Here is a 27732-nt window from a genome sequence, read left to right as displayed (position 1 = left end):
GAAACTAGATCCTTCTCTCTCACCACCAACAAAAATCAACTCAAAATGAATTAAGAATCTAAACATAGAACCTCAAGCTATAAAACTACTGAGGGAAAATCCTTAGAAACCCTGGAGTAGGCAAAGACTTCTTAAAGAAGACCCCCCCCGAAGCAAGGCAATAGTCCCAAAAATAGACAAGTGGGACTATACTAGGCTAAAAAGCTTCTGCACCATAAAAGAAACAATAACTAGAGTGAGGAGACAACCTTCAGAGTGGGAAAATATATTTGCAAACTACACCTCAGTTAATGGACTGATAACCAGAATATACAGGGAACTCAAGCAGCTTACCTGCAAAAAAAAAAATAATTAATCCAGTTAAAAGATGGGAAAATGATCTGAACAGACAACTTTCCAAGGGAGACATATGAATGGACAAAAGGCATAGGAAAACATGTTCAACATCCTTATCATAAGAGAAATGCAAATCAAAACCATAATGAGAAACCATTTAACCCCAGTCAGAATAGCTAAAATTGAAAAAATAAAGAATGATAAGTGCTGGTGAGGCTGTGGTGAATAGGGAACTCTCCTACATTGTTGGTAGGAATGTAAATGAGTATAGCCACTGTGGAGAATATAGAGGTTCCTCAGAAACCTATAAATAGAACTACTATACAACCCAGTAATTCCACTCTTAAGTATTTACTCAAAGGAAAAGAAAACCCTCAGTTGGAAAAACACTTGCACATCCAGGTTTACTGCAGCATCACTTATGATTGCTAAGACACGGAATCAATCCAAATGTCTAAAATCAGATGAGTGAATTGAAAAAATGTGGCATATGTACTCTATGGAATACTACTCAGCCATAAAACACAAATGAGGCCCTGACATTTGATATAAAGTGGATGAATATGAAAGACTTAATGCTAAGCAAAGCAAGCCAGACAATGAAAGACAGATTTTGTATATCTCCACTCGATATATACCAAAGGTCATGCTCTATAGTAGAGACTGAAAGACTGGAAAGTACAATAGCAGGGAGGGCAACTGTAGATACTAGAGATAGTAAGGATAGAGGTAATAGGAGGTGGGTAATGGGGGAGAGAGGAGAACAGGGAAAAAATCCATTTAATTGACACACAAAGTGAAAAGTTACTTGCTCATGATAATGTATATGGTAATGTCTTTGTCTTGACTGATATGCACTGCATTTGTGCTAGGTAAAAGCCATGGTGTACACTGTAAAGATATATAGTTATTAATATAAATAATAAATACTTTATGTGTGTGTGTGTGTGTGTGTGTGTGTGTGTTAGTGTGTCTGAATAAACTGATACTGACTAAACTGTAAAACTTAATTTGAGGTAAAAAAAATGACACCAGTTTGGCTAATACCTGAAGGCATTCCCAAAAGAATTGCTAAAATATTTCCTGTATAAGCAACAATTAAAAGGAGCAACCTACAGTATCCTAAATCATCTATCATAAAACATTTAGATATTTATTGAGATAATTTGGGTATATCAATATCTAGTAACTACCATGTGAATTGTCAATAATCATCATATAATAATAATGTCACTCTTTTCCTCCTCCACATAATAAATTTTCCCTAGTGGTCTTCCCGACAAATCTTCAGAATCCCTCAGCCCAGCTCCACACCCTCTGCTGGAATACAAAGCCGCACCTATGCCCGCCATCCAAGCAGCAGTCTCCAGCATCCCTCCACAGCTCTAACTTCCTACAGAGGCACTGGATATACTATAAATGACCCACTGACCACAGATCTGCAAACTTCTAGTATAGCTTAATCAGATGTGCAGGTAGTCTACGTAAAAGTAACAAAGGCTGGGTATACTCAAGCCTTCCTACAGACTTTCTTTTAAGGTGTAAAATGGTGATGTGAATGTGATTATTTTTCACCTCAATTCACAAATTCTTTGAATCAAAGCTAGAGGCAAAGGATAAAGAACATTAGCAGATAAGCAGTATTTACATTTTCAAATTCATTTCCTCTGTAAAGTTTATTGATAAAATGGACATAAACTGCAAAGCTGGTAAGAGAGTATTCTAAACAAAGATTCTAGTTTAAAGGCAGTAATTCAAACCACTTAATAGGAGCTGACTCTGTGCCAGGAGCCATGGTAAGCACTTTATAAACATTTAATCCTCACAGCTGTGCAATATAGATATTATGAGCCCCGCTTCATAGATAAGGATGCTAGGGCTTAGATAAAATAACTTATCTAAGGTTACAGTGCAAGAAAGCAGTTAATTCAAATCTAAATGATTTGATCCCAAAGCCTTGCAATGTGCATGTGTGTGTCTGCATGCACACATGTGTTTCAAATGTTTACAGAAGATATGCTGCTAATGTCATAACTGAGTATTCCATCAGGTTTTCTATAGAAACAATGATATGGTTTCTTTCCTTTTAGATTGTTAAATCTTTTTCTAAGACTTAGGTCAAATTTACATGTTTCCTTAGTCTAATAAGATTTTTTTGAACAAGTTTTTCACAAAACATCAGAATATAAAGTATACCTGGAAACTAAATTGTTATTTTGAAGTTATATGCTGCTTATTCATATATATATACTTTTTTTTGAGGATTTTTTGGCTCTAGGGCATGTGCGCTCACAAGAGAGAAAGACAGAAAACAAGAAATCACTCCCCAGGGGGGATGGCCACGCCACAATCCCTTCTCCTCCACTCTCCTCTAGGGACCTTGGGCACGCACGCACACACACACACGCTCAGCATGAGTTTAAGCCACCGGGTCCAGGACTTGAACCACGGTTGACTACATGGGAGTCCAAACATAAACTGCAAAGCTGGTAAGAGAGTATTCTAAACAAAGATTCTAGTTTAAAGGCAGTAATTCAAACCACTTAATAGGAGCTGACTCTGTGCCAGGAGCCATGGTAAGCACTTTATAAACATTTAATCCTCACAGCTGTGCAATATAGATATTATGAGCCCCGCTTCATAGATAAGGATGCTAGGGCTTAGATAAAATAACTTATCTAAGGTTACAGTGCAAGAAAGCAGTTAATTCAAATCTAAATGATTTGATCCCAAAGCCTTGCAATGTGCATGTGTGTGTCTGCATGCACACATGTGTTTCAAATGTTTACAGAAGATATGCTGCTAATGTCATAACTGAGTATTCCATCAGGTTTTCTATAGAAACAATGATATGGTTTCTTTCCTTTTAGATTGTTAAATCTTTTTCTAAGACTTAGGTCAAATTTACATGTTTCCTTAGTCTAATAAGATTTTTTTGAACAAGTTTTTCACAAAACATCAGAATATAAAGTATACCTGGAAACTAAATTGTTATTTTGAAGTTATATGCTGCTTATTCATATATATATACTTTTTTTTGAGGATTTTTTGGCTCTAGGGCATGTGCGCTCACAAGAGAGAAAGACAGAAAACAAGAAATCACTCCCCAGGGGGGATGGCCACGCCACAATCCCTTCTCCTCCACTCTCCTCTAGGGACCTTGGGCACGCACGCACACACACACACGCTCAGCATGAGTTTAAGCCACCGGGTCCAGGACTTGAACCACGGTTGACTACATGGGAGTCCAAACGACATAGCCATTACGCCAACTGCTTGCCCTGCCTATTCATATTTTCAAACATTTCAAAAACTAAATATGAACCTTTAAAATTTCCATGAAAAAAAAATTTAAATCTTGTTAGTATAAACAGTGGGGGAGGGGGGAGTACACAACAATGTATATGAGAAACCACAGTAAAACACAAGTTGAAGCAAGCAATCAAAAATGCTACTTAAATTGGGACCAGCAGTTAGTGTAACGGCTATGTCGCTGGACTCCCACATAGTCGACTGAGGTTCAAGTCCTAGACCCGGTGGCTTAAAACTCACAGTGGTTGTGTGTGCATGCATGCCCAAGATCCCGCCGAGAAGAGAATGGAGGAGAAGGGATTGTGGCGTGGCCATCCCCCCCCCCGGGGGGGGTGGTTTCTCGCCTTCTTTCACACCCTATGGCAAAAACCTCTCAAAAAAAAAAAATGCTACTTAAATTAATGTTGTGACTAAAGAAGTTTTTAAGGGGCCAGCAGGTGATGTGATGGTTGAAGCACTGGACTCCCACATGGCTGACCGTGGTTTAAGTCAGACCTAGTGGCTTGCTTTCTTGCTCGCTCGCTCTCTCACACATGCCCTGTAGCAAATTTAAAAATGATGATGATAAAATTAAATAATTCTAAAAAAAAAGGTTTAAAAATATTTAACAAAAACCATGTGAATTTTAGATTTGGCTACATTAAGATTTGACCAAATGGGACCAGCATAATGGGTGGCATAATAGTTCCGTCACTGGATGCTCACAGTGCCAACCACAGTTCAAGTCCCGGACCCAGAGGCTTAAAATCATGCTAGGTGTATGTACATGCATGCCCAAAATCCCAAGAGGTGACTGGAGGAGAAGAGATTGGGGCATGGCCATTCCCCCTGGAGTGATTTCTTAATTTCTGTCTCTGTCTCTCCAGCGAGTGCACATGCCCTGTATCAAAAATCTCTCCAAAAAAAAAGGTTTGACCAAGTATTGAACTTCTCTCCCATCATCTTTTTTATTAACAACTAAACAAAATGCAATTGAAATAGCTAACAACTTTGGTTACACAACTTAATAAACTCTTGGCTTCTGTGCAAAAATTTAACTGAATAAGCACACACACCTTCTTCAAGAGTAATGACAGACTCGAATTCAACAATGTAAACAGAGTAGTGTGCCATAAATTATTGGTCAATCCCCTTGGAAATGCTTTCTCATAGTATGCAATGATTAAATGTAAAATATGTTTTAATAATTTTTACTCTAGCTGGAAATATTTACATATTTTCACAGTTATCTTTACAATATACCTATTAAAATAACATTACCATTATTTCTATTTTTTGTTGCTTAATTATCTGAGTAAACTCTAGGACTTCTTACCGATACAAAATTCTGCTTCTTGCAGAATTTAAATAAAAGCAACATATGAATCAAGAAATAACCTTACTTTCACACATTTCATATTTTCTTAGAGCACTCTAGCAATAGGTTTTGATTAGCCAGCTCATTAAAGCCACCCACTCTCCTTTATACAACACATGATACTTGCTCCCTAAACGAAATAGTGAGATTTAAGAAACTTACCAAGTTTTCAGCAGGTACTCCAAGGTCAGCCAGGTAGACAATGGAAGTGAAGAATCCCTGAAAGCAGCCAGCTCTAGATAAAGCCTCCCCCATCTTAATATTGCACATTTTGTACTAAAAATTTTGCTGACAAAAATCGTAACTGACACGTCAGTGATGAAACTAGTAAGTATCAACAGAGTCAGAGGGGACAGTCCTGGACGAGTTACCTCTTTGCAGTCTTTTACAATGGGCTGTATCACACTGAGGTCCTGATGACTGCCACTCATAGCACTGCTTGTGCTTTTATTTCTTGTATGCCCCTTTTTAAAAGGTGTCTTTCCACCTGGCAGAGGCTCCTGAGTAGGCGATGTTGGAGAACTGGACAACACCAGTGTCTTCAGTGCAGCTACCTCAGCTTGAAGTACATCAATCTTGAAAAGAAATCAACATAGCCATATACACCAAACATGTTTTATGACCTAGCGCAATGTAAGCAACCTGATTGAAATACTTTCAAAAATGGAAAACAAGTTTAATTTTTTTTTTCCCTGTGGAGTAATAAAAGGAAAGCAAAACCAAGTTTTCTAATGTTTCCATATGTTTAGCTACAGCTATGATTCATAATTTCACATGAAGTTTTTTAATTACCAAGATATCTAACATGAATTTTCGAAACTTTCAAAACATAGTAACTTACGACTATAGTTCACTTCTAAAATGGTAAAATCTAGTAACATTTAGATGATGTTTCTCAGTGAATTAAGAAAATACCAACCATTAACCGTGATTTTTAATTCTTTCAACAAAATGTGTGATTCACAAGCCTTTAAATATTTGCTTATAATATAAAATGACAAGTGTTCATTATAAACTGTATTTACATAGTAGCTATTTTCTTCTGTGCATTTTTCTATAGTTTCCAAATCTAAAACAAGCACTACCTATATAATCTGAACAAAATGCAATAGGTATTAAGGTATCTTTAAAACAGTTATCACTAATTTCTTTAAATTTTATACTACTAAAAGTAGCTAAAACTTACTTTTCCTTGTGCTTCTTTTAACTGCTTTTCTGCTGTAGCCTGCTTGACATTTGCTTCTCTCACCATTTTATGAGCTTCCTGGAAAAGTTAACATCTCAAATTTTGGAAACAATGTATTTAGCATTTGTTTCTAAAAAATCTTGGCTCAAGTGTCTATAGCTGAAGCAAAGGCATAATACCAACAGTTAGGTAAAAAATAAGTAATGCTGGGACCAGCAGTTAGCATAATGGCTATGTTGCTGGACTCCCATGTACTCGACCATGGTTCGAGTCCTGGACCTGGTGGCTTAAAACTCACGCCCAGTGAGTGTGTGTGTGTGCCCAAGATCCCGAGAGGAGAATGGAGGAGAGCAAAAACTTCTTAAAAAAAAAAAAAAAAGTAACGCTAAGAACTGAAACAGCTGACATCAGGCAGGTTAACTATTAGATCAGGTACCTTCTTTTAGTACCTATTAGCACCGAGGCAGAGAAGCTGATTTCAACCATTCCGATCAATGCTCATGTAAGGACTGTGATATGATGAAGGAAAGTCAGTCAGTTAGCAGCATGGTGGTTAAGGCAGCTGAATCCCACACAGTTGACTGTACAGTTCAGGTCCCAGACCCAGCGGCTTGGAAACATGCCAGGAGCACCTAGGAGCAGGCCTAAGATCTCAAGGGAATGGAGGAGGAATTGCAGTGTGACCATCCCTCATATGGGAGTGCCTTCTCATTCTCTCTCCTCCTCCCTCCCTCCCCAGTAATCGCATGTGCCCTATAGCAAATTAAAAAAAAAAAAAAAAAAGATACTGTGACACTAGATAAATTGCACATAACTGGAACCTCAAAGGGGGAAGCTAGACTGAAACAGAAACAGTACCTTAAATAATAATGCATAGAATTTTGAAAAACAGAAAATAGTGAAATAAAAAAATTCTACCCCTCTGTCCTCTGTTTTATGAGCTCGATGACTTTAGATTCTGCACATGAATGAAATCGTGCAGTATTTGTTTTTCTGTGTTTGGCTTATTTCACTCAGCAGAATATTCTCCAGGTTTGTTCACGTTGCTGCAAATGGCAATCAGCTGGTGGACCTTTAGGTTGTTTCCCTATCTTGACTATTGAGAAAAAATATATATATCAGTGAGTACGGGAGTGCAGATCTCTCTGTTCTGTTCCACCGGCTGTGTACCTGTTTCTGTACCAGTACCGTACTGACTATTGTATTAGGTTGTCAGGAAAGTCATGACATATTTTTCTGTTCTTCCCATGCAAAAATGCATCCTGACTGTCCCAATGACCCAATAGCTTTTTTAAAATTGATTTACATCTTTTAATTTCATTTTCTTTTATACACTCAATCACATTATTTAGCTTACAAAGTGAATATTTCAACAGGTGAACATTTCTCCCTAGTCCAGTTGATAAAACTATAAAATATCTTCAACAGATAATACATTTCTCTGTCCCATTAATGCTTTGCCTCTCTATTTTTCTTCCAAATGTCCTTCCTCAGACCCTCCTCTTTCACACAGCTTTGCAATATGTTTTGAAATTTAAAAAAAGTAATACGTCCAGCTTTATCCCTTTTGTTCAGGATTGCTTTGGCAACTGAAGCCATTCAAGTCTTTGTGGTTCCATATGAATTTTAGAATTGTTCTTCCTATTTCTGTAAAGAGCACCAATTAGAATTTTGATAGAGATTGCACTGAATCCCTATCACTTTGGGTGGTATGGACATTTTAACAATATTCTCCCAACCCATGAACATGGGCTATCTTTCCATACAGCTCGGTCTTCTTTAAGTTCCTTCATGAACATACTATAATTTTCGGTATACAAGTTTCTCACCTCTTTACTTCTAAGCATTTTTTTTTACACTTTGTATGATAGAAGATTGTCCTAGTTTCCTTTTCAGATACCTTACCGTGTGTAGAAATAGCACTGGGTCACTGGTTTTTGTATCCTGCAACATTACTAAATTCATTCATTTTCTGTTGCTGTCAAGTCTTTAAGATTTTCTATACACATGACCTTGTGAGCTGCAGAGATCACCTTACTTCAACTTTTCCAATTTGGTTACCTTTTTTTTTTCTAGCCAGTGCTCTGGCTAACTTCCAGTACTATACTTAATGGAAGTGGTGAAGAATAGAGATCCTTGTATTATGCCAGATCTTAGAAGAAAAGCTTTCAGTTTTTCCTCCTTGGCTACAATGTCAGTTACAAGTTTTTAAAATAGTCTTTATTGTATTGTGGAATTTGGGAGTTTTTTTGTTTTGGTGAAAGAAAAAGGTATTTTATTAAGGAAAAGCAAAATTATACTCCTAAGAGGTAGAAGCAGGCCTGAGTGGACAAAGAAAGAGTGGCTCAAAGGCCTTAGCAATTAGATTTTGTGAGGTTTATAATTTTTTAATCCAGGTCATGTCGGTGGTTTCTTATATACATATTTTATTGAGAATTTTATCATTAGTTAATACTGACTTACATAAGGTTCTTTTTCTGCATCTATTAAGATGATCATGTGGTTTGTATCTTTTATTCTTTTTTTTTCTTTTTTAATTGCCAAAGGATGTATACACTCACTGGGGAAGATGCAGAAGAGAGACAAGAGACAGAGGAGAAAAGTGGCCCCCACAGTGGGGCATGATCACACTGCAATCCCCTCCCTCCGTCTCTCCACCCCATCAGGATTCTGTACATGCACACCCAGTCTATTTTTCAAGCTGCCAGGCCAGGACTGGGACCGTGGTGAGCCATGTGGATCCGGCTCCCATAACCACAAGGCTATGGGGCTGGCCCTCTTTTATTCTATTTTTTTGGCATTTTACATTAGCTGATTTGTCTATATGGAACCATTTTTGCATCCTAAAGATAAACTTTATTGATCATGATGTATAATCCCTTTAAAGTGCAGTTAAATTTGTTTTGCTTATATTTTGTCGAGGAGTTTTGCATCTGTTTTATCAGGGATATTGGCCTATAGTTCTTTCTTGAGTGTGGTGTCTCTGTTGATTTTGGTATCAGAGTGATGCTAGCCTCACAGAATGAGTTTGGAAGTATTCCCGCTCATATTTTTTTTTTTTGAGAGGTTTTTGCTATAGGGCGCGTGCGCTCGCCAGACAGACAGAGAGAGACAGAGAGAAAGAAAGTGAGAAATCACCCCCTGGGGAGATGGCCATGCTGCAATCCCTTCTCCTCCACTCTCCTCTCGGGATCTTGGGCACACACACACACACACACACACGCCCGGCATGAGTTTTAAGCCACCGGGGACAGGACGTGAACCGCGGTCGACTACATGGGAGTCCAGTGACATAGTCATTACACTAACTGCTGGTTCCCCCGCTCATATTTTTTAGAGGTTAAGGAGTTGGTATTAATTTTCTTTTAACGTTTGTCAGAATTCACCTGTGAAGCCATCTGGTCTTGGGCTTTTCTTTGTAGGGATATTTCTGGTAAGTGATTCAATTTCCTTAAATTATTGGTCTGTTCAGATGTTTTATTTCTTAATTCAGTTTTGTTAAATTGTATGTTTCTAGGAATTCATTCATTTCTTCTGATTACCCAGCTCACTAATATATAATTGTCCATAATCCATAATTCTTTCTTTCCTTTTGCTGTGGGCTTAGTTTTTTTTTCCTTTTTCTTTAAATTTAAATTTTAAACAATAGTTATTTTAAAATGTGTTGTTAGGGGCCAGCAGGTGGCATGGTAGTTAAGGCACTAGACTTCCATATGGCTGACCCTGGTTCAGACTTCGGCAACTTGAAAATCACATAGGGTGGATGTGTATACATGCCCAAAATCCCAAGAGGAGAATGGACAAGGGATTGCAGCATGGACATTCTCTCAGGGAGTAATTTCTCACTTTCCTTCTCACTGTCTCTCTCTGGGAAATGCCTGTACCCTATGGCAAAAACCTAAAAATGTGTTGCTATCTAGTTTCAATGTATTTGTGAATTTTGCTATTTTCTTTATCTTACTATTACTGATTTCTGGTTTGATTCCACTGTGGCTAGAAAATAATTCTTGGAATGATTTTGATCTTCTTAAATTTGCTGACTTGTTTTCTAACCTAATGTGAAATTTCCTAGAGAATGTTTCATGTATATTCGAGAACAATGTATTATTTTACATTGATGGATCTTGTTTTAGCAATGGAAAGTTGAATGGAAAGTTTTGTCTGTTAGGTCCATTTTGTCTACAGTGTTTTTCATTTCTATCATTTCTTTACTGATTTCCTGTCTGAATAATTTTCCATTATAGAGTGGAGTACTGAAGTCCCCTACTATTACTGTATTGCTATTTCTCCCCTCAGATCTGTCAACAATAGCTTCATGTATTTAAGTACTTTAATGTTGAGTATATATATAATGATTATATCCTCCTAATGAATTGACCCTTTTGCCATTATAAAGGGACCTTTCTCTCTTATGATAACTTTTACTCAAAATCTACTTTCCTTCATTCAGGTTGGCCCTCCATATATGAGGGTTCTACATCCACAGATTCAACCAAGGGCAGATCTAATTCAATCTGTGGTTAGCTCAATCCTCAATGCAAACTGCATGCTATAGTCTGAATGTGGTTTTTCCCCCACCAAAACTCACACTGAGGCTGGATCCCAATGTGGCAATGCTGAGAAGTGGAACCTTTAAGAGCTGGGGCCTAATGAAAGCCATATGGGTCAGGAGTGTCTGTTCTCATGGATAGATTAAAGTCATCCTGAAGAGAGTAAGTTAGGTCTTACAGAAATGAGTTACCACAAAAATAAGCTGTTATAAGGCAAGGTCCCTTATTATTTTTAGTCCCTTTCACATTCTCACTTCCCTTTCTGTTTCACCACCTTTTCTGATGTAGCATGAAGCCCTCACCAAAAGTCAGGCAGATACTGGCACCTGCTTCTTGAACTTCCCAGCCTTCAGAATCATAAGCCAAATAAACCTCTTTTTAAGCTGCCAGCCTCAGGTATTCTGCTATAGCAACACTGAACAAGTTAAGACATCAGATACACAGGGCTGACTGCCATAGGTTTTATATCCACAGAATTATGCCCTTCTATATAAGGGACTTGAGCATCTGTGGATTTTGGTATCCTGGAACCAATCCACAGTGGCTACCCAGGGACACCTATATAGCAATATACTCTTTTGGTTATGATTGGCATGGAACTCTTTCTCCACCCTTTCACTATGTTTATCCTTAAATCTAAAGTGATACTCTTGTAGACAGCACATAATTGGGGATTTGTGTTTGTTTTGTCATCCATCAGTTCTTCTTGGTCCTTAAGCCTTTAAACGCAGACTGGAATTACACCACTGTCTCTCCTGGGTCTCGCGCTTCTATGTTGATCTGGCGACCTGCCAGTTCCCATAAAGGCATGAGCTAATTCTTTACAACAATGAGTGCCTCTGTCTCTATTTCTCTTTCTCTGTGTAGTTTCAGAATCAGATCCCACCAGTTCTGTTCTTCTGGAGAACTTTAATGCACCAAGGATGCTAAATGTCCTACAATGTCATTGGCACGAATACAGCTTGAGCTGCATAAAACTTTTTCTCCTGGTGGCAGGTGGAAGATGAAGTATGCTTTCTAACATTTCTCAAACCGCCCGTATCAGATGACCTCAATGGCTTGGTATCTTTCTTGTGAAGTCATAGAAAGTTACTATAAAGTAGCTTGTAAGTATCACAATGTACCTCCTTTGTTTCCATATATACATTTAAACAACAAACTTGGGTAGTCCATGGAGTGTGTTATTTTATTCCACACCATTTGAAGTAGACTCTATATTTCTCTATACTAGAATCTTTATTTCTATATATTTTTTTAATTTGCTATAGAGTGCATGAACTTGTCAGAAAGAGAGAAAGAGAGAGAAATAACTCCCCGGGGGATGGCCACACTGAAATCCCTTCTCTTCCATTCTCCTCTGGGAATGCATGCACATAAGCCCAGCGTGTTTTCCAAGCCACCAGATCCAGGATTCAAACTGCGCCATCAGCCATGTAGGATCCAGCGGCCTTAACCACCAAGCCACCAGCTGGCCCTCTTTTTTATTTTTTGCTTAAAGGACTTAAAAATATGAATGAAGCTAAGCATATCTTGTCAAGATTCCTCTAAAAAACAATTCTAACAATATATAAAAAAAATCAAGATGTCGCTGTTGGCCAAGATGTAAACAGACCAACCTCAAATAGACTAGCTGTGAGTTCTTCCAATTCCTGTCCAAGCTGATCTCGTACTTTTGAAAGTCTCTCACATTCTTCATCTTTTAACTTCAGTTCCTATGAGAAATTGATAATTTTATTTTAGATTTCCACAATTTGAAGTTAGATTCAGCAGACTATGTAATTTCTACTAAAAAAATTACAACATGTTAATATTGTCTATAACATTCACATTGAAAATGTTTACCCCACATGTGTGTCAGATAATCGGGCAAGTCTAAATTTAAAATGACAAATAACACCAATATAATAAACTGTCATGTTTCATTCATAAAATAACTTTATTAAATATGACTATAGCTCACAAGTGAAATATAAAATTACTTCATTCTTTTTTTCTTTTAACTTTTCTCTGAACACATTGATGGAAAAATAATAATAATGGTTTGTGGGGTTTTTTTGAGAGATTTTTGCTATAGGGCACGTGTGCTCACCAGAGAGAGATAGAGACAGAGAAACAAAAAGAAATGACTACCCAGGAAGGATGGCCACACCACAATCCCTTCTCCATTCTCCTCTCGGGATTTTGGGCAGGCATGCACACGCACCTGGCATGAGTTTTTTAAGGTGCTGGATCCGGGACTCAAACCATGGTCAACTACACAGAAGTCCAGCGATGTAACCATTATGCCATCTGCTGACCCCAGGGAAAAAAATTAAAAAAAAAAAAAAAGACTGCAGGAGAACGTTACTAAACTGTGCACAATGCAAGATCAGCAGCCGGGAGTAGGGCACAGCAACAGAGGTACCTTAACAAGCCTCAGAACCCGAAAATCTATTCATAAATACTTCGAAAAGAGAACACCAACCCTTAGAGAAAATTGGGAGAATAAACCGGATAACAAATGGAGGACATGGGGAAATTTCCACAGGCCCCAGGCTGCAGGAAGGTGCCAAAAACCTGTATATTCGGTTCTGCAGGCAGCAAATAGTGCTATAAAGCTCTAAACTCACAAGCATCTCAGAAATATTAAAAAAAAAAAAGCCTTCTACAGAAGGACAGAGTCTCACCCTAAGAGGAAAACTCTTGGAATCTGAAAACAAACTGCAGGACAAAAACAATGGAGGTAAGGAGAGAGAAGTATCAGATATAGAAAGGAGGGAGAGGGAGGAAAGGGTAAACAGCAAACAGAACACAGAAAGTTCAATAAAAAAGAAAAGAAATACCATGGAATGCTAAGCCTATACAACTCTCAGAAACAGAGCACTAAAGGAGAAAACTTTAAACAGGCTTACCTCTGAGAAACAGAAGTAGCTAAACAAATACACCAGTAAGATAAAGGAGAAAACTCTTCATACATAAATTGAGAAAACCACTTTGGCTTATCCTCCTCTTTCACAGGAACCCTTTCCCTTTCCAGGGAAATACAATTTATTTAAACATGAGAAACAAAAGCAAATAAGTAAAGTTATAATAGAAAAGTTAAACACAGGGATCAGCAGGTGGCATAGTGATTAAGGGCGCTGGACTCCCACGTGGCTGACCACAATTCAAGTCCCTGAACCTAGCGGCTTGCTTACTCACTCACTCACTTACTTTCTCTTTCTGTCTGTCTTTCTTTCTCTCTCTCTCTCTCTCTCTCTCTCTCTCCCCCCACCCCCTTTCTTCCCTCCACTTCCCTCCCTACCTCCCTCTCTGGTCAAATTAAAATAAATAAAGCTAAAAAGAAAGAAAAGTTAAACACAAAGCCAAGCCACCTAAAAGAGAAAGAAACTCAGACTGGTATTACTTTAACAGCAATATTTTATGCTAGAAAACAATGAAGTAACATTTTTAAGAAACTCAAGGGTAAACAATGTGAGCTGAGTAATTCATATCCAGAAAAAGTATTCACATATAAGACCACCAAGAATTATAAACCTGTAAAGATCTTAGGAAATTTCTCTCTCATGAGCCTACCTGAGTGACAGAAAAAAAACGTAAGTTTCAGATAACCAAGAAAAGCTGAAGATTTTTTTAAATAGTTATTTTATTTAACTTTATTTATTTATTTAAATATTACTAGATAGGGACAGAGTAAGAGAGGGAAAGTGAGAAAGAAGCTGCCAGGTCCAGGACTCAAACCATAGTCAGCCATATGGGAGTCCAGCACCCTTAACCACCACGCCACCTGCCGGCCCCAAAACTGGAGAAGTTTTAATATTAAAGATGGGATGAGAAAGAAATACATCTAACTGTAGAAATATGACTAAAAGGGACCAGCAGTTGGAGTAATGGCAATGTCGCTGGACTCCCATGTAATCAACCACAGTTTGAGTCCTGGACCCAGTGGCTTAAACTCAGGAGCGTGTGCATGCATGCCCAAGATCCCGAGAGGAGAATGGAGGAGAAGGGATTGCAGCATGGCCATCACCGCCTTCCCCCCGTGGGGGGTGATTTATTGTTTTCCGTCTCTCTGTCTCTGTCTTTCTGGCAAGCGCACGCACCCTATAGCAGAAACTTCTCAGAAAAAAAAAAAAAAAGATATGACTAAAAGATGCTACCAACAAGAGACGGAGAAGACAAGTCACAGACTGAAACAATATATCTGCAAAAGACATATCTGATAAAAGACTGTTATCCAAAATATACAAAGAACTCTTAAAACTCTCAACAGTAAGAAAAGAATAAGTTTTAAAATGAGCCAAAGACCAGAACAGGTACTTCACTAAAGAAGAAATACAGATCATAAGCATATGAAAAAAAAAAAAAAAAAAAAGATGGTCAACATCATATCTTTTTAGGGAATCAGAGATGAGATAGTACTACACACCTATTAGGCCAAAACCCAGGCCCAGCCAGGGTGGTACATGCTGCTAAGATGCTGTACTCCACAGGATGGAACCATATGGGAAGCCAGAGTTTGATTCCTGTTCCAACCTAAAGGTTGCGTCCAAGGTGGGCATCTGTAATCGCAGTAACTTGGAGAGGCAAAGGCAGGAGGACTGTGAGCTCAAGGCTGGCCTAGGCCATGTAGCAAGACCCTGGCCAGAAAAGAGTTAGGTGTGGTGATGTGTGTCTACACTCCCAACTGGAAGACTGAGGCAGAAGACTGCAACATGGTGTGACACTGTCTTAAAAAAAAAAAAAAAAAAGAATGGCCAAAACTGAAAACACCGATAACACCAAATGCTGACAGGTACATGAAGCAATGGGAACACACACTCCTTGCTGATGGGAATGCAAAATGGTGCAGCCACTTTGGAAGCCAGTTACATAGTTCCTTGTAAAACCTATCTTACCATTTAATTAGGCAATTACATTCCTTAGTATTTACCCAGGAGTTGAAAACCTATGTCCATAAAAATACCTGAATGCAGACATTTATAGCAGCTTAATTCTTAAATGCTGAAATTTGGAAGCAACCAAGATGTTTCTCTAAGAGGTGAGAAAACAAATACATACAGTATACCAAGACAATGGCTTAACATTCAATGCAAAAGAAAATGCTATCAAGCCATGAAAAGACAAAGAAGGAACTTAAATGCCAGTCAGAAAGGCTACATATTCTATGTTCCAAATGTATGACACCCTGGAAAAGATAAAACTATAGAAATGATTAAAAGATCAGTGACTGCCAAGATTTAAGGGGATGCTAGGAATAAATAGGCAGAAAACAGGGGATCTTGAGGGCAGTGAAGTATTCTATATGCTACTGCAGGGTGGATATATGTCATTACACGTTTGTCAAAACCCACAGAATGTATACCACCGAGTGTGAATCCTAATATGAACTGTGGACCTTGGGAAATAAAGATGTGTCTGTAGGGTTTGTCAACTGTAACAGAGGTACCACTCTGGTGGAGGATGTTAAGAGTAGGGGATGTTGTGCTTGTGTGAGAACAGGAGGAATATGGAAACTATGTACTTTCCTCTTAATTTTGTCATGAACCTAAAATACTGTGTTTTTTTAAAATGGGGATAAAGTTGGCAAAACAGTATAGAATAAATTTTGCAAATGTAAAAATAACACACAAAAACAGACACAACTACCTAAGTTCACTAACCTCTTTTTTTTTTTTTTTTTGGAGAGGTTTTCGCTATAGGGCGCGTGCACTCGCCAGACAGACAGAGACAGACATAGAGACAGGAAGCGAGAAATCACTCCCCAGGGGGGATGGCCCGCCGCAATCCCTTCTCCTCCATTCTCCTCTCGGGATCTTGGGCACGCACGCACACGCGCCCGGCGTGAGTTTTAAGCCACTGGGTCCAGGACGCGAAACACGGTCGACCCGGGAGTCCAGTGACATAGCCATTACGCTAACTGCTGGTTCCCAGTTCACTAACTTCTTAAGTATTAGCTGGGAGTAAAGGGATCCAACTTCAGACTCACAAATTAATTAGTATAAACCTAAATATATTTAAGACTGTAGAGATAGGCTTTATAATACTTTTTTTCACTTTGTCAGAGAATGTGTGCACTCTCCAAGAGACAGAGAGAAAGGGAGAGGAAGAAAGCACCCTCCATGGGGCATGGCCAAGCTACAAGCCCTTCTCATTTCTCCATCCTCTCGGGATATGGGGCACAAACACACATATACCCACATTTTTCAAGCCACAAGGGCCAGAATCTTAACCACACTATAGACCATGTAAGATTTGGCTCTCTTAACCACCAGGTCATGGGTCCAGCTCCTATGAATAACCAAAATGATAAAGAAAAAATAGTTACTAGATAATTTTACCATATATGGTAGGGAACAAAGGCAGTATCTAAAGAAGGGCTAAGATATATAAATATCTTCGATCAAAGTAACAATTAGAATAAAAACCAAATCTTCCAAAATATCAAAAGGAAAAAAAAAACATACAGAGGGCACTAAGAAAACATATAGTGAAAAGGTTTGTATCCATACAAAGTAAATATCTGAAAAATATGTGACAGAAACAACAAAACACAGCATGTTTATCAATAAATATAAACAGGCATAACTCACCTATTAAAAGAAAATTATTTTCAGACTGGCTAAAAGAGCAAAAATCTATTTCTATGCTCTATACAAGAGATCTAAATCAAAGTGATTCAGACTTTAAAAATAAAAGGATGGGGATCAGCAGTTGGTGTAATGGCTATGTCGCTGGACTCCCATGTAGTCGACCGTGGTTCAAGTCCCAGACCTGGTGGCTTAAACTCATGCCAGATGCATGTGCGTGTGTGCCCAAGATTCCAAGAGAAGAATGGAGGAGAAGGGATTGTGGCATGACCATCTCCCCAGGGGGTAATTGCTCACTTTCTGTCTCTCTGTTTCTCTCTGTCTTTCTGGTGAGTGCACGCGCCCTACAGCAAAAACCTCTCCAAAAATAAATAAATAAATAGATGTGCAGAAATAAATAAATGTTCATTTAAAAACAGGGACCTTAGTCTTGATAAAAGACAAGGCAGAATACAGGGCAAAACCATTAAAGTAGAATAAGGAAACTTTACAATGTTAAAGACCGCAATGCACAATAAAAACTCTAAAATACTCTGCAAAAATACAAAAATAGGGGGACCAGCAGATGATGTAATGGCTACGTTGCTGGACTCCCATGTAGTCGACCGCGGTTAGAGTCCCGGACCCAATGGCTTAAACTCACACCGGGCACACGTGTGCATGCCCAAGATCCCGAGAGGAGAATGGAGGAGAAGGGACTGTGGTGTGGCCATCCCTCCTGGGGGGTGATTTCTCACTTTCTGTCTCTCTGTCTCTCTCTCTCTCTGGCGAGTGCATGCACCCTAGAGCAAAAACCTCTCAAAAATAATTATGCATTTACAGATTTATAAATTAAGTTAGGGAGTACTGGCATCTTTATGATGCCTTTCTATGCAAGAAAATAGTAGGTCTTTCTTCCAATTTGTTTTAGTCCTATATATATATATTTTTTTTTTGAGAGTTTTTTGCTATAGGGCGCATGCACCCACCAGAGAGACAGAGAGACAGAAAGTGAGAAATCACCCCCCAGGGGGGATGGCCACACCACAATCCCTTCTCCATTCTCCTCTCGGGATCTTAGGCACGCACGCACACGCGCCCGGCCTGAGTTTAAGCCACCAAGTCCGGGACTTGAACCATAGTCGACTACATGGGAGTTCAGTGACATAGCCATTATGCTAACTGCTGGTCCCTGTAAATGCATAAATTTAATCTTGGGTCCTTTCAAATCCAAAATTTCATAATTTTAAATGAAAGCCAAGTCAATTCATTCAATATTTCCTAACAAGAAGGCAGTATGGTATTCTCTCAGCACATAAAACATTTCAAATAAGATACTGTCCCCTGGAGAAGCTTCCAATCCATTAGAATAATGTATATGTCACTCATGAAAGCAAAATTCTTGAATAGCTCTCTACCATCTACCAAAGTGATAAAAACATTACTCTAATACTCAAGGTCCTCCACAACACTTGCACAACTTCCCTTTTCAGAGTTTTCTCCCTTGATCCGTATGCTAAAATCAGAGTTAAAATACTGTAATTCATTCTTCGGTCATTTTCCAATCTGATCCCATCCATGTATATATCCTTTCCATAAGTCTCTATACTTCTTTAGGGTTCTAGATCCAAACTGACCTACCCATATGAAGTCACATCAGTAATTTTTTTAGAACTTCACTGGTATTTTTCAACATCAGTACCTTGTATTATATAATACGCTTATTGAAAAATACACTGTCGACAAACATAAACTTTGTGTTAAGGGTGCATCAGGCATTCATCTCGGTACTTGAGATAGACAAAAGGAATGAGATCGAGTCCATGAGTTTCATGACCTCTATCTAATGTGAGTAGCAAATGTTTAAAGAGCATCACAGGGTCATTTTATTGGTTGTGAGAGGTGGGACAATCAGAAGAAAAAGCAGGAGTTTGCTAAATGTAAAGAAAGTAGTATGTCTTAAAGCAGTTCAAGATAGGGAGGATGGATGGATGCCCCCAAATTAGGTTTACAGTCAGTCCTGAAAAACTCTGACTGTCAGACAAAAACACTGGAACTTAAAGGAAAGGGTAAATTATCTCAAAGGCAATGAGAAATCACCACAGGATTTTAATCAAAACAGTAACAATTAGATTTGCAATTCAAAATGACAAGTTGGACAATACAGTGAAGTTTAAAAAAAGATCAAAGAGATAAATCAAAAATCACTTAATTTTTTAGGCAAGAGATATGGATTTACAGTGCTAACATTAGAGGAAAAAAACTTAAAAGATATTTACAGCACAGTATCAGACTCTATACTCAAGTGTACTTCATCAAACTTAAGAATTTATCATTTTTAATAACATTCTAAACATCAGGAAAAAAACTAATAAAATTATTATATATGTTCTTTCTCCAATTGGAATTTTCACTTTATACTTATAGGGAGAAAGAACTCTTCTAAACTGATAGATTTTTATCATACATTATTGTACTTCTTTGTGTCTTTTTTTCAATGTCACATGTGATATCCTTTCATAGACATTTAACTTAGTAATCAAGATCGACAAATAGAGCACTCAATTCACATGATTAAATAAATTAATAACATGAACAGCTATGAACAAGTTCATGCACAAGCAGGCAGATAACCATCACGATCATTGCCAGCTGACACAATTTGAAGACGTGCTGGTTTCAGAAATGTTCATGAAAAAAAAAATGTGCAACTCAGAATCAATGAATCAATACCATGTATATGAAGGGGCAGGGTCTTAAAAAAGTTCATGGAAAATGTGTATTAAGAAAAAAATTATGGGGTTGGGGACCAGCGGGTGTCGTGGTGGTTAAGGTGCTGGACACTCCCACATGGCCGACTACGGTTCGAATACCAAACCTGGTGGCTTGCTTTCTCACTTTCCCTCTCTTTCTCTCTGTGTATCTCTCTGGTCAAATTAAAATAAATTAATGACTAAATAAAATTAAATAAATAATTATTTTTAAAAAAGAAAAAGAAAAAAACTATGGGGACCAGCAGTTAGCGTAATGGCTATGTCGCTGGACTCTCACGTAGTCAACCGCAGTTCAAGTCCTGGACCAGTGGCTTAAACTCACGCCAGGCGCGTGTGCGTGCGTGCCCAAGATCCCGAGAGGAGAATGGAGGAGAAGGGATTGCAGTGTGGCCATCCCCCCTGGGGGGTGATTTCTTGCTTTCTGTCTCTCTGTCTCTCTCTGTCTGTCTGGCGAGTGTACGCGCCCTATAGCAAAAACCTCTCCAAAAAAAGAAAAAACTATGTAAATTTCAAATTAAAAAGAAAAATTATTTTGCACCAAAATAAAGTTTAATTCCATTTTACCATAAGATTTTAAAGTCCCCTTGTATATATGTCTTGTCTCTCCACCCAGAAAATTCCTTAGCTACAGGGTCGTATCTAAGTTATTTTTGTCCCCTACATGGCCTAGTATAATGCTGTACCTGGTTCCTTAAGAAATATTTGCTGGGGCCAGCAGATGGCATGGTGGTTAAGATGCTGGACTCCAAAATGGCTGACCACGTTCAAGTCCTGGACCCAGGAGCTTGAAAATCATGCCAGGCACCTATGTGTGTGTGTGTGTCCAAACTCCCAAGAAAAAAATGGAGGAGAAGGGATTTTGGCATGGCCATCCCTCGGGGGGTGATTTCTCACTTCCCTCTCTCTGTTTCTCTCTAGCAAGCAAGGCAATAAACCTAAAAAAAAAAAAAAAAAAAAAAAAAAAGGAGGGGGGAGAGTTTTTTTCTCCCAGACAAAAAAGAAAAAAAACAAAAAAAAAAAAAAAAAAAAAAAAAAAAGAAAGATTTAATACAAAACTATAGTAAATGTTTATAAGTCAGTCCTCGGCTACAGTTAGTAGAGCCACGCTGAACACAGATTTGGTATAGGTCTGTGTTTTTTATTGTCTTTGGCTACAAGTTATCCTAACAGGTTTTACTTTCCAAGTCATTCAATATTCTTTTATAGAAGAAGGCTGAACGTGACCCTTATACCAGTAGATTTCACCTTTTAGTGAATGTAAAAGTCAGCAAAGGAAGTTTGTTAAAAATGCACATTCCCAAGACCCTACAGTTTTGTTTTGGCATGTCTAGGGTGACATGCAAGCATCCACATTTTAATAAGGATGTACAAAAGTTCAATTTCCACCTGAGACCATCCCCAAAAGCTGTTCTTCAGCAACAACCTGTGGCCAAATAGCTAAAGGATGACATCGTAACCTCTGGCATTCTGTACCGAAAAATCCATGACAGAGTACAGACCTATTGCTGGGGAGTGGCTGCCCAGCCAGGGATTACAATTCCCAGCCAGCCGCACGCATACGTATGAAACGGTTCACATCAGTGGAATAAAAGTGACAGCAAAAGTGATGTGTTATACTTCCAGGCCAAGACTTGTTAAAAGAGCTGCGCCTTCTCCGAGCTTTCTTTTTCTTCTGTCTCATTGGTCAGATACAGACAACAGTAAAATTCTAAGATACAACACAAAGTCCAAGATAGAGGAAACACAGATACCTGAATTATTTCATAGAAAAGAACTGTTTATCAACTACAAACTTCTGCTCCAGAGTATCAATGAATAAAAATGAACTTCAGTTGGGACCAGCAGATGGAATAATGACTATGTTGCTGAACTCCCATGTAGTCGACCATGGTTCAAGTCCTAGACCGTGGCTTAAACTAATGCCTGGCTGTGTGCGCATGCCCAAGGTCCCAAAAGGAGAATGGAGGAGAAGGGACTGCAGTGTGGCCATCCCCGCGAGGGGGTGATTTCTCACTTTCTGTCTTCCATCTCTCTCTCTGTCTTTCTGCCAAGTGCACGTGCCCTATTACAAAAACCTCTTAAAAAAAAAAGGAATTTCTATTAAATTACTAAGATTTAAGGGTTAAATATGAGCAGTTAGCATTACCCTAACATATTATGTGTCTTTCTTCATACACCAGTATCATTGTATATACATGTTTATATTCATTTCACTAACATGTATTCAGAATCTACTATATGCAGAAGATATAATCATGAGCAAAAACATGTACAATTCTTATGTTCATTAAATTTATAATAATTAAAGCATGTATGTGTAACTGTAAACCTTTTTGTGGGGTTACTTAGATGGGTTGAGGCAGAAAAATAGTACAAAAAAACAAACTTTCACTTTTAATTAAGATAAACAGGGATAGGGTTTACCATAACTGGGGAAAAAATACATGAACAAATTGTCAAGCCCCTGGACAACAGGTAGCAAAAGACAGTGATCGTCCTGAAATATAAAATAAATCAAATGTGCTGACATTTGCCCTAGCTTGTTATCTGAATAGATGGAATATTTATTGGAAAGGATTAAAACATTAAACTGTATTCCACATGTTCAAAAAGCTAGTGGTAAGACTTGAGTGAAAACAGAGCAAGCAAAATATTTAAAAAAAAAAGATCCAAACTATCAGAGATGAAAACCATAGTGTCCAAAGTTTAAAAATAAACTGCATGAGATATTGCAGAAGAAACAGTAATACTGAAGACAAAACAATAACGCATATCATGTCCACAACCTGACACAGAGATTAAAAAGACTAACCAACAGATAGCATAAAGGTTATGTTGCTGGACTCCCACATAGGCAACCGTGGCTGGAGTCCTAGATCCAGCAGCTTAAAAGTCACACATGCACATATGCATGCATGCCCAAAATCCCAAGAGAAGAATGGAGAAAAAGGGATCATGATGTGGGCATCTCCCAGAGGGGTGATTTCTCTCTTTCTGTCTCTGTCTCTCTTGGTTTCTCTGGCGAACACTCACGCTTTATAGCAAAAATCTCCTAAAAAAAAAAAAAAAAAAAAAAAAAAAGATTAAAAAAATAAATTAAGGGGCCAGTTAGTGTTAAGGTGGTTAAGGGGCTGGATCCCACATGGTTGATTGTGTGGTTTGAGTCTTGGACTCAACAGCCTGAAAAACACACTGGGTGCATGTGCATGTGTGCCTGCCCAAAATCTCAAGTGGAAGATGGAGGAGAAGTTGCAGTGTGACTATCCCCCATGGGGATGCTTTTTCACTTAAAAATAAATAATCAGAATGCCAGTGATCTATGGAACAATTTTAAGAAGTCTAATAATATACATGTAATAGAAGAACAGAAGGAGAAAAGAAAGGAGAGGAATATAAAACTGAAATTTTGAATGGCCAAACTTTCCCAACTTTACGAGCACTAATGAACTTTTATGAACCTACATACTCAGCTCAACAAATCTCAAACACAAGAAACCTGAGGAAAACTACATCAGGACAATCATAATCAAATTTCTTAAAGTCAGTACAAAAGTAAGGATAACATCAGAGTTCCTGTGAGGAAGCAATACATTCCAGAAGACAGTGGAATAACACCTTTATAGTGCCAAAAGAGAAAAAAAGAAATCAACCTAAAATTCTTTATCCAGTAAATTTATCTTTCAAAAACTGAAAACAGAAAGATATACAGAAGCTAGAAGAATTTATCATCAGCAAACATGCAAAACAAAACGTTAAAGGAGTCTTTCAAGAAGAAGGAAAATAAAACAAGTAGAAAATCTAGATCTACATGAAGAAATGGCAGCATCAAAAACAGCTTCATGGGGAACCAGCAGTTAGCATAATGGCTATGTCACTGAACTCCCATGTAGCTAGCTGCGGTTCAAGTCCTGGACCCGGTGGCTTAAACTCACGCCAGGTGCGTGTGCATGTGTGCCCAAGATCCCGAGAGGAGAATGGAGGAGAAGGGACTGCGGCATGGCCATCCCCACTGGGGAGTGATTTCTCACTTTCTATCTCTCTGTCTCTCTCTGCCTTTCTGGCAAACACAGGTGCCCTATAGCAAAAATCTATCCAAAAAAAAAAAAAATAGCTTCATGGGTAGCCTTACGTAAAGAGACAAAGATTCTTGGGACCACTAGATGGTGTAATGGCTACATCACTGGACTCCAACAGAGTCAATCATGGTTCAAGTCCCAGACCCGGCAGCTTAAATTCATGCTGAGCGCGTGTGTGTGTGTGCCCAAAATTCTGAGGAGAGATAAGAGAAGGGATTGATGCATGCCCATCCCTCCTGGGGGCTAATTTCTCACTTTCGGCCTCTGTCTCTGTCTCTCTGGCGAGCGCACGTGCCCTATAGCAAAAATCTCTCTAAACAAACAAACAAAAAAACCATGGAAGGCATATGTGCACATGCACCCAAAATCTGAAGAGGAAATTGAAAGAGAAGGGACTGTGGCATGGCCATGCCCCCAGGGTGTGATTTCTCACTTTCCCTCTATCTCTCTCTGGTGTGCACACGTGTCTTATAGCAAAAAAATAATTAAATAAATAAATAATTTTAAAAGGAAGAAAAAAATTTAACAAGAAAATCTCATTGAACTAAGAGATTAGCAATCTGTTCAAATCAATGAGTAACTATAATATGTTCCCAAACATGGGTATATGTGCTCGAAAGCTTACTTCCACATAATCTGTGATTTCACTAAACTACTAGGTATTAAGATACCAGGAATCTGAGCCAGATGGTAGAAACAAGATGCAATCATATCTCAACATACCCTTTCCCCTTAGGAAAAGATTTCAAAGGCTATTAATTTTTCTTCCTGATAAAATATATTTTATAAAAGACATTAATGTATCTACATGCTTGTTTATCCATTAGCTATTTACTGAAGCACTTATAAAGACATAAATGTGGACCAGCCTGTGGCACAGTGGTTAAGGCAGCTGGGTATCACATGGACAACCTCACGGTTTGAATCCTAAACCTGGCAGCTTGAGCAACAAGCCCAGCACATGTATATGCATGTTCAAAATCTCAACAGGAGGGACAGATGGAAGAGAACAGGGATTCCAGCATGACCATGCCCCAAGCAGGGGCGGGTGCCTTCTAGCTTTCCACCTCTCTCCGGAGGGTGTACATACCCTCTGGGAAATTTAAAAAAGAAAAAAGAAATAAAAGACATATATGCCAGGTATTGTACTGTATTATGTTAGACACTAGGAGATAAAATGAATGTTATGCTACTGAGAAACAAGTATGGTAAGGAGAGGGTGAGAATATGTTTTCAATAAGTCATGGTATGCTGGAAATGATACCTATAGAATATTTGCCCTATCTTCTCAATTTTATAAATGTGAACTAGTATTCACCAGGGTTGTCAAATTTCTCTATGTAGTTATTCATATTATTCCCTTATTGTACTTTTGATGTCTGTGGGGTCTGTAGTTCACCCATTTCACTTCTGCTATTGATAATCTGTGTCTTTTTCTCTTTGTCTTGCCAGAGGTTGGCCAATTTTATCGATGTTTTTAAAGAACCACTTTGTTTTATTCATTGTTTTATTCATTTTTCTGTTGTCAGTTTCAATGATTTCTGCTCTTATCTTTATTATTTCCTTCTTGTTACTTGCTATGATTTTATTTTGCTTTTCTTTTATAAGTTCTTAAAGTGTAAGCTCAGATTGTTCATTAGAGACTTGCTGTGTTTTCTAAATCTATGCATTTTGGACTATAAATATCCCCCTGGAATTTAATTAATCTAAGAAAAAGAATAAGATATGGCCACAAATTTGAAAGTAGCAGAAATTGTAAAGAACAAATGAGAAACAGAACAATTTGTCAAAAAAATTCTCTAAGATACAGAAAATATTCAATCCCAGTTGAATGACAAATGTCACTACTAAAACAATTCATCAAACAAAAATGACTTAGACTAATGATTTTAAGCGAATGACCATCAAGTAAACCAGATGTAAGGAGGGAAAAATTCACGCTCATGCAAGAGAGTGAGCAGGCAATGTAGAGAACACAAGAGTTTAAGACTTCCACTTAGTACTTTTAGATGAGCATCTTTACTACCCAGCCAGTTTCACAGATTCCCAAATGCTGGCCAGCCATAGCTGAGGCTGGGCATATGTGAAGGGTAAGTATAGCACTATAATAATTTCATTTCTGAGTTACCTTACCTCATGAAGAAATTTATAAAACAATATATGGAAGAATAAAAGAACTCTTTCTTACCCTCTGGGCTTTTGCAAGTTCTTCTTTTAATCTTTCATAGCCCTTTTCTCTGACTTCCAAAACAGATGGGCTTCGTAATCGGGACAGACTATCGGTACTCAACCCAAAAATATCATCACTGCCATCACAAGCAAAAAGGCTCTGAGACAGAGTTCAATCTTGACAATTTTCTCCATAAAAACAAGTCAAATGATGCAGTTCTCAAGATTTATGCTTTCTAAGCCATTGGTGTCCTGTGAAAAAGTTCCCTTCCTGAGAAAGTCTCTATGTAGACAACCATTAAAATGGCAAAAGACAGAAACATTTTTCAGCAAACATCAGCCTATGTTCAAACAGAACTGGCATAAACACAGCTCTACAAATTGGTAGCCTCTAGTCAATAGCCTGTCTGCAGTCAAACCAGCCTCATTTTTAGTAATCAACAGCCACACGTGACAAATGGCTATCATGTCTCTTAGCACAAAAACAGAACCTTTTCATTGTCACAAAAAGTTTTACTGCATAGTGCTACTCAAAAGCAGGGATTAACAAACTACTGCCGGCAGGCTAAATCAAGCCAGAGTCCTGTTTTTCTAAGCCAAGAATAGTTCTTACTTTTCAAACAGCTAAAATCAAACGAATAGTATTCTGCAGCATGTTAAAACTACATAAAATTCAAAATTATGTGTCCATACAGAAAAGTGTTTGGAACACAGCCACATTCATTCATTTACATACTATGGCTGCCTTCATACTCTAAAGGCAGAGCTGAACAGCTGAGACAGGCTGCATGTCCTGCAAAACCTAAAATATTTACTATCCAGACCTCTACATAAAAAGTGGGTAGATGGGGACCAGCAGAAGGAGTAACGGTTACGTGGCTGAACTTCCACATAGTCAACCACAGTTTGAGTCCCTGACCCAGTGGCTTAAACTCACAACAGGCACATGTGTGTGCATGCCCAAAATCCTGAGAGGAAAATGGAGGAGAAGGGATTGCAACATTGCCATCCCCCTGGGGGGGGTGATGTCTCACTTTCTGTCTCTGTCTTTATGTCTCTGGTGAATGCATGCGTTCTATAGCAAAAATCTCTCTCTTAATAAACCAAAAAAAAAGAAGGGGAGGTGTGTGGCAGGCTGAGTCTACATGGAAGCCCAGGTTCAGTGTGAGCACCTAAGAAAAAACAGGCACAGTGGTGTGCACCTACAACCCCAGCTACTGGGGAGGCTGAGCCAGGAAAATCATGATATAATGAGATCCTCCCAAAAAACAAAGAAACCAAAGTTTGCCAAGTCCTGCTCTAGAACATTAACATGTATTACCCTATATGGGAAAACAAATTACTCAAACTTTCTAAAACAGTAAAACTTAAAGTAAGGTAATCGAAGCAAACTTTTTCCTTTTTTTTTTTTTTTTTTTTTTGTT

The 27732-nt window shown here is 38.3% G+C and overlaps 1 protein-coding gene across 3 annotated transcripts in view; it reads right to left on the bottom strand.

Annotated features, from left to right (window-relative positions):
* The window catches only part of RAB3IP (RAB3A interacting protein), a 60692-nt gene that overhangs the window by 12411 nt on the left and 20549 nt on the right, over positions 1–27732 (bottom strand). The window contains exons 1-4 of one of the 3 annotated variants that reach the window (XM_006146172.2): positions 26328–26453; positions 12358–12453; positions 6192–6269; positions 5377–5580 (exon numbers count right to left, since the gene is read on the bottom strand). In XM_006146172.2, coding sequence (XP_006146234.1) covers positions 5377–5580; positions 6192–6257 — 270 coding nt within the window. In that variant the 5' untranslated portion in view covers positions 6258–6269; positions 12358–12453; positions 26328–26453. Of the gene's footprint in view, positions 1–5376; positions 5581–6191; positions 6270–12357; positions 12454–26327; positions 26454–27732 lie in introns of those variants that run through there. The other 2 variants (XM_006146173.3, XM_027770918.1) reach the window with 2 other exon arrangements.

The sequence above is a fragment of the Tupaia chinensis genome, unplaced genomic scaffold (assembly GCF_000334495.1).
Source record: "Tupaia chinensis unplaced genomic scaffold, TupChi_1.0 Scaffold000168_1, whole genome shotgun sequence".
Classification (NCBI taxonomy): Eukaryota; Metazoa; Chordata; class Mammalia; order Scandentia; family Tupaiidae; genus Tupaia; species Tupaia belangeri.
This window is presented reverse-complemented; position numbering and strand designations above follow the sequence as displayed.